Source organism: Denticeps clupeoides, chromosome 10 (assembly GCF_900700375.1).
Source record: "Denticeps clupeoides chromosome 10, fDenClu1.1, whole genome shotgun sequence".
In the NCBI taxonomy this organism is placed as follows: Eukaryota; Metazoa; Chordata; class Actinopteri; order Clupeiformes; family Denticipitidae; genus Denticeps; species Denticeps clupeoides.
The window spans coordinates 20,880,539-20,888,689 of NC_041716.1; the positions used below are offsets into that span (position 1 = coordinate 20,880,539).

The 8,151-nt window shown below is 40.6% G+C and overlaps 1 protein-coding gene across 1 annotated transcript; it reads right to left on the minus strand.

The window, feature by feature from the left end:
• Positions 1-97: 97 nt before the first annotated feature.
• On the minus strand, positions 98-1,441 carry rbp7a (retinol binding protein 7a, cellular). Its single transcript, XM_028993833.1, has 4 exons — positions 1,276-1,441; positions 1,003-1,181; positions 812-913; positions 98-713 (listed from the first exon to the last, which is right to left on the minus strand). The coding sequence occupies exons 1-4, from the start codon at positions 1,367-1,369 to the stop codon at positions 660-662; spliced, it is 429 nt and encodes a 142-aa protein (XP_028849666.1). The 5' UTR covers positions 1,370-1,441; the 3' UTR covers positions 98-659.
• Between the last annotated feature and the right edge of the window lie 6,710 nt (positions 1,442-8,151).

Consider the following 8,151-nt stretch of genomic DNA (forward strand, 5'->3'; position numbering starts at 1 on the left):
GTGTTAGGTGTGGCATGATCATCTTGTGCACCAGTAAATACAATCTCATGTCCCATGTTATGTGATAAATAAATGCATTATCTGTGCATACTGAAACTGTAATGATTTATTCTTATTTATTCTTAGGTTTTAACAAAGCAGATTAATTTAAGACTGATGTCATGGCAGGTCAATAAGAATTTAAGTAAGGGGAAATCATATAGGCTAATCATGACTTCAAGTGGAATATAATCAAACTAATAGAGAAATTCTGCTTTGTGGGACACCCCAGTCAACAAAAGCCAAAAGTCTTTATCTATTAGAATTACAGGATCTAAATTCATAGTTTCTGCCTCCAGTTTTTCAGTATTTGAAAATTCACCAATATTCAATAGCTTATTTTCTCATCTTTTTGGTTAAAAACTAGATGTAATGTTCATGGCAAAATGTTCAACTTCCATTCAAGATTGAAAGCAGTGGTTAGAACTGCCAGAGTCCTTGGAAGGATCTCTTGCTGCCCTGGCCATTAAAACCCATCCTAGAAACTATGTACAACATTTAAGAAATGTTTATCAAGAACTGGTGTCTCAGTACAACATTGAACTGCTTTGTCTCCATGTTCTTTTGGTTTGTAGGCATGGCAAACAGCTTTTTCTTCTGAAAAGTCTGCAGTACTTTCATCAGCCATTCTTCTTGAAAACCTGTCTGCAGATTTGGTCTTCACAGTACAACTCCTATGAATGCAGAGAGACCATCGTGTTTTAGCTCCAGATCACAGCACAGTATTTGTATCTATTTGTATCTTCCCATTGAATAATAATTCAGCACTTACCAGATGAAGTTTATCACCTTCCAACCAGTGAACCCAGCCACGTTTTTTCTTCTCTCCCTTCTGTGTGCAAACCAGTCTGTTCCCTTGCCATGTCACCAGTGACTACAGAAGGGAGATTTTGTATTTGGAAGTGGATTAGCAAATCATAAGGCAAAATGACCTAATGACTGTGTATGATGAACAAAACCTACCTTGCAGTGCCTGTTGTCCAAGCCTTTGGTGAACTCCTCAAACTCTTCCCCTACTCTGAAGGACAAGGAATAGTTCTTAAAGGTGCTGAGAGTCTTAATAATGTATTGGTCATCCATCTGCTCTATTATCTTCCTGTGTTTCAGTTTCAAGGCAATTTTTCTTGTAGTGGGTCCAATGCCTGGTAAAGGAAAGGGTTCAGGGTACAAATTCTGCAGCACACATAAAAAGACATTTAGAAATTCTGAAAGAATAAACACATGCGTGCAACTCACCCATTGCAATCATGTATCCATCAAAGTTGACATTACTAACCATGTCCCACAAGCCACAAATGTTAACAGCCATTTTGGCCAATAAGTCACACATCCAATAGAAACAATACAATGAGTGGCCCTCAACTTCAGCGTGTCCTTTTCATCAAGACTCACACAATGTGGGCGGGGCCTGGCTTTATATGGCTGTCCCTGAACACAACAGTGGTGGAAATTTACAGGTGGGACGAGTGACAGGTTTGACAAGTCTGAAGGTTGGAACACACCTACGGGCATTAAACTGAGCCTGAATACCACAACATTTTAATGCATGACAACAATCAGCACGTCATGTCAGACGTTGACTTTTGAAAGTCACTAATGAGAATTATGAGAAAGTAGGCAGTGTTTTTGTGCTTCTTTGAAGCGAACCTGTGCAAAATAATTTCTATTCTACTTGTACATGACTTCATTTGTTTCAGTTTAACATATAACACTGCATAACATCAGTCCCATTTCTGCTAATGGAATATAAGCTGATGTTTTACGTTGTAACACTTTCATGTAATACTGACACACAGGAAAGGAATTAAAACTTGAAAGTTTGTAATAATCTGAATTTCTTCCTAAAATCAGTCTTGTAATGAATCACATGCATCCTGGAAATAAGGCGTGAAAATCTTGTATGTAATTATGGTGGTGTCTAATTGACATGTGAGGACTGATTTGAGTGACTCCATTGTGACTGATTAATGATACTACAACAACAACAACATTTATTTCTTATATAGCCCAAAATCACATACAGTATGTCTCAATGGGCTTTACTATGCGAATCCTTCATGACAGTGACTTCTAGAAACAAAAGGCCTGTGAGGAATCAACAGACCATAAAATCCCACTCATTGTATGTAACTTGCAGCAACAGCAATATATCAATCAGGTCTTTCTTCTAATATAAAAGTACATTAAGAGGAAATGTTATAGTGTAAACAATTACATGCAAATTATCTTTATAATCCTGTTATTATTATAAAAACAGGATTCAGGCATGGTGTGGTGGAGTGGAGGGCCTGAATCCACCATTTAGCCAGTTGTCACCAAATTAAATGCAAAGTTAAATGCAAAAGGTCACATTTCACTGTGTGTGAACATTGTGTTCTGCCATTATGTAATCACTTTCATTTCACATTCACATTTCATAATTATCCGAAGGTCTGGCCCTCTGTAACTACTACTGTCCTCAAGCTCTCTTCATGTTTATTGCAAGCCACAATCTACATATAATCACTGCATATTAATGGTGTAACAATTAACACTGTTTGCTTTAGTGCCTGCAACAATGTGACTCAGTTCTCTCTCGTTATATTTTAAAACACACCTGTATTCAATATATTCACACTACATAGAATTCATTACAATGTCTATATAAACCTCAGGGCACACAAAAATACGTTTTTTTTAAAGGCGACAGAAAGTCAGTGTTAATGTAGGTTCAGTAAAATAAAAGTGAATAGTATTGTGCAATGAGTCCGGAACGTTGGGAGAACACCATGAAAGCCCCCTTAAAGGCCCAACACATAGGTAATTAATGCATCTGTGCCTGCTCACGTGTACAAAATACACAAATGCATGAACATGCGCACACTCAAGTTTTGTTTCGAATGAGAGGAAAACCCTGAACATGTGGTCTTTGCATTTAACCCATCACCTGAGGGAGCAGTGTGTGAGGACGGTACTTTGCTCACTGACACCTTGGCGGTAGGGCTGTGTGATATGGCCTAAAATTCATATTACGATATACATTTAACCATAGACTGTAGAGGGTATTTATTGCAATATATAATTTGATAAGTAAATATAAATGTAACTGCTTTTGAAAGGGTAACATGTTTCCATAGCAAAGGCGCTGCAGCAGGAAGTTGTACAATAAACCTTTTACAGATCAACATATAGCGTAACCACCTACCAGATTAAACAATATCTATGCAATTCTACTGAAAGTGGACTTTCTGTCACACCTATAAGGCCAGGGATATACCAAGTATTTGTATGATGTAAGTTCTGTATTCAGCTGTAGAGTTTACATTTAAAATCTTGTCAGAAAATGTTTAAGTAACACTATGCTTGTTCGTATTTTATCATGCAGTCCCTCCAGGGTTCCAAGATTTGGATCCCTGGTCCATGTGCATTGTCAGTAGCCAATCGCAGGCGCGAAACTGATGTGGCACCGACATGCGCCGTGCTCTTAGTAAACCTGGAAGTACACAGCAGATTACTGACAAATTGAAGGCCTCTTTTAAAAAGAAAGTGAAGTGATTGTCATTGGGAAACACTACAGCACAGCACACAATGCGCACAACTCTACTTTTAACCATCACCTTTGGTGAGCGGCGGGAAGCCATGACAGGTCGTGGGGACGGCGCTTTGCTCAGTGTCACCATGACGGATTGGGAAGCGGCAACCTTCGGTTTACGAGGCTGCTTCCTTAACTGCTAGGCCACCCTGCTACTAGTTCTTTTTTTATGGACATTCCTCACCAATGATCTGTTTGAAATAGTCTTGAACATACACATCACTGAATGGGTTGATGAGTGTAAAAATGATGAAAGGGTTATAATATGGAATCATCCCAAATTTAAACGTACATCAAATTTATATGTCATCATAATCATCAAAACACAGAAAGCTTACAAAGCCCTAGCAACATCAAATATGTCCTGCTAAACAGAACATGGTGTTTTTCTAGTGGTGTAGTGAAGGCTACAATTTGTAGCCTTTGCTTCCACTTTTGCTTGTTGCCAGGTGCAGCTCCTCACTGTCGACCTGATGTAATGTAGAAAAGATGCAATGTTATTGTGAAAAGTGGTCTTTGGGTGTGCAAACATTAGGTAGCAGTCACTTAAATTACAACAGTGTTAAAAATACATGTTGAGGAAGACTCATCAATACTTGGTTTTCATTTGGTAAGTCAAAATTCAGCTGCAATCAGACTTAACCTTAACAAGAATATTGTTAAGATGTTTGATGTACAGCAACCTATGGAGACATAGCCTCTACTTTAAAAAAAAAACTGGATTACGTCTACAGCAGTGTCCACAGCAGGACTAAACCTCTCCTAGGAGATCATGGTGTGCCTCTGCAAAGTCACCAGGACGAGATAGAGGACATATCGTTGATCATGATTCCAATTCTTTTGATAATTTCTTCAGGCAAAATCTATTATGAATGAATGTGTGGAAATGTGTGGAAGACGGTATCGTTGCACACTGCAGATGTTCTGCTACACAATGATATCAAAAAGTTTAATGTACTGCAGCCTTTTAGTTTTCACACTGACTGCCGAAATTGAAGATTATATTTCCAAAACTGGACAGTCAAATCCGGAAGCAATAAACATAATATTTCAATCAATATATATACCACTCTATTTTTTAGCAGTACTGTAGTACATAAATTAATAGTACAGACATTAACTGTATTAATGCTTCTCATTTAATAGTGACCTTTACAGAGAGCATAATGTTCCCTGTTAAAGCAAAGAAGCATGTAATATGATTTAACACGCGCATGTGCCTTAGAGTAAAGTCAAGTCAAGTCAACTTTATTGTCAATTCTGCCACATGTACAGGACATGCAGAGAATTGAAATTACGTTACTCTCTGACCCATAAAAGTAACATTAAATACAAAAACAGTGACAGTAACGAATACAGAGTATAAATACAATTTAAAAAGAAAGGCACAATATACAATTTTAAAAACACCATATACAAATAAGGGCACATGGTGGAGAGTGCAACATCAGGAGAGTGCAAAAACCAATAGTGCAACAGAGTTTTAAGTTTAAAGTGACGAAGTGAAAGTGAGGTAGATGGCAGACCAGAGCTGCAGAGAGTGACTGGTGCATGGTCAGTTTGTGTGATTTAGAGTTCAGAAAGTTTGTGGAGCTGAAGAGGGGAGTGAGGGGAGTGGGGGCAGAGCCGGGAGGGAGTTGAGTTTCCTGCCCGCCTGATGGGTGAAGCTGTCCTTCAGTCTGCTGGTCCTGGCCTGGAGACTCCGCAGTCTCCTCCCTGATGGCAGCAGGCTGAAGAAGGTTTGCATTGGGTGGGTGGGATCAGCTGCTATGCCGAGGGCTTTCTTGGTGAGGCGTGTACTGTAGATGTCTTGGAGGGAGGGGAGAGGGACACCGATGATTCTCTCAGCTGCTCTTACTGTGCGTTGGAGAGTTTTTTGGCAGGACGCATTGCAGGCTCCAAACCACACAGTGATGCAGCTAGACAGGATGCTCTCGATGGTTCCTCGGTAGAATGTGTGCATGATGGGGGCTGGTGCTCTTGCTCTTCTTAGTTTGCGGAGGAAGTAAAGACGCTGCTGTGCTTTCTTGGCCAATGCAGTGGTGTTTTTTGTCCAGGAGAGATCCTCAGTAATGTGCACACCCAGGAACTTGGTGCTGCTCACTCTCTCCACAGATGCACCGTTGATGGTCAGAGGAGCATGCTGAGTGTTTCCTCTCCTGAAGTCAACAACAATCTCTTTCGTCTTCTCCACATTCAGGGAGAGATTGTTGTCTCCGCACCACTTGGCCAGGCGGCTCACCTCGCTTCTGTAGTTAGACTCATCCCTGTTATTGATGAGTCCCACCACAGTCGTGTCATCCGCAAACTTGATGAAGAGGTTGGAGCAGTGTGATGGAGTGCAGTCCACTCACACACACTTCACTCATCATTTCTGCCTTTTTTTTTAAAACATGATTTGCCACTTTTTACATGGACATTCCTCACCAATTTTCTGTTTGAAAAAGGCAGTCCTTCGTCCTGCCTGAGAGAAAACAGGTAATCAGTGAATGGAATACTCACACTCCATTTGCTCCCCACAACCTATCAAATCCTCATCGTCCACTACCTCAGACATTGGGTTTGACAATAACAGTTACATAGTCACTTTGCTGGGAAAATCTGTGATAGACACATAGATATCTGGATAAGGGCGTATGATAAATGCTGCAAATGTGTGTGTGTGTGTGTGTGTGTGTGTGTGTGTGTGTGTATGTATATATATATATATATATATATATACACACACACACACACACACACACACACACACACACACACATACACACGCCCATCGGCCACTTGATTAGGTACACTTGTTCAATTGCTTGTTGAGACAAACAGCTAATCATCCATTCACATGGCAGCAGTTAGATTGATTAAGGCATCTTGAGGTGATGAAGACAACTTGCTGAAGTACAACCCAAGCATCAGAAAAGGAATTAAAGTTACTGTCAGCCAGGAACAGTGTAGTTATTCTCATTGTGAAACACTGCGGCACAGCACTTAATGACACAATGAAATGTGTCCTCTGCTTACTTAGCAGTGGGCAGCCATGAAAGGTGCACAGGGAGCAGTGTGTTACCTTGGATTTGAACCGGCAACATTCTGATTATGGGTCAGATTAGGGATTACCCACTAGGCCATCACTGCTCATAATAATAATAGTAGTGGTGATGCTGTAATGTGTGGGGGATAATATGGGTTGGCGCATCAGTACCAATTGAGGATTTAATTTATAAATAAATAAATAAAATCTTCTGAGGTAATTTGTGACCAACTTTGTTGGGGGCAGGAGTGGCCGAGCAGTTAAGGAAGCACAGTGTACCTTCCTTGAATGTTCAGAAGAGCACACCAGTCAGGCTTTAGTCGCTTTCCGACTGAGATTTGAGAACAACTGAGATTTCGGAAGAATATCCCCATTACCTGTGTCTTACCCAGCAAATTTCTTTCTTCATTCATGCAAATGTCACAGCTTGTTTGAGGTGATTGGTTAGTTAGAGGGTGATTTCAGAAGATGCTATAGATCAGATCAGGACAGTGGGAATTCCACGATATCAAATGATGCTGTAGATCAGATCAGGACAGTGGGAATTCCGCTATATCAGATGATGCTGTACATCAGACCAGGACAATGGGAATTCTGCGGCTTCAGATGATGCTGTAGATCAGATCAGGAACACAGGAATTCCTAACAAGAATGGCTAGCGGAATCTCTGCTGCTTTAAAACAGGCACATGTGTGGGCTGTGACAGGAAGCATAGCTTCTCTGGGAAAATCCTAAACTGGAAAACTAAAACAAAAGACTAAGGAACAGCTGGGCCGACTGATGCAGTAGTTTCAGAGCCTGGAGGAGTGCAGGTAATTCTGGGGAAATGCATGTCTCAATCTGCAGAGGGGTGAGGGCGAATATGAGGAGACCAAAAGCGAGACTTTGGAGCAGCTGAGTGAATTTAATGAGTCTCTGGCTTCATTTCAGAGAACATGGCTCATGTCAGGGAACATGACGCTGGTTGATGATCTTGGAGGAATTCAACTGGTGAGCAAAGCTGCAACGTTCAGGTAATGTTTAAGACAACATTTTTAGGGTAGTTCTTTCAATTCAAGCAGCCATTATCCAAGCGTTCAAGACGCCTGAAGTTATCAGTCTTTTTGCAAAGAAGCAGCCTGGACTAGGCTTGCTGAGGTCAGTGGACATGGTCCATGGTCCCATTAAATTGTAATCAGTTGAAGTGTGGAGAGCATTAAAATTTCTTTATCAGACCCACCATTGAGTATTCTTGGGACTCTTATGACCACCCAACAGTCACCCCACCAGGTCTTGGCCCCCAGTATACATAACTTCATGTGCATACATAAATAACAATCAATGGACAGAAAGAGCTTGTCATCAAATTTTAATTCTTCGTTCATGCGCTTCATGGATAGTGGCCAACATTTTATGGCTTTTGTTCGCAAGTTTATGTATTCTGTAAATTAGTAGTCTGCGAATTAGTGCAGGGCAGCATTAACTGGTACATAAAGTGATTTCTCAGAGGGGCTTTGATTGAAGAGTCTCTTTC

Coding starts and splice junctions, on each gene's coding strand:
- rbp7a (XM_028993833.1), bottom strand. CDS start 1,369: ATGTGTGACTTATTGGCCAAAATGGCTGTTAACATTTGTGGCTTGTGG. Junction 914..1,002: donor TGGACAACAGGCACTGCAAG/GTAGGTTTTGTT, acceptor TCCCTTCTGTAG/TCACTGGTGACATGGCAAGG. Junction 714..811: donor AAGGTGATAAACTTCATCTG/GTAAGTGCTGAA, acceptor CTGCATTCATAG/GAGTTGTACTGTGAAGACCA.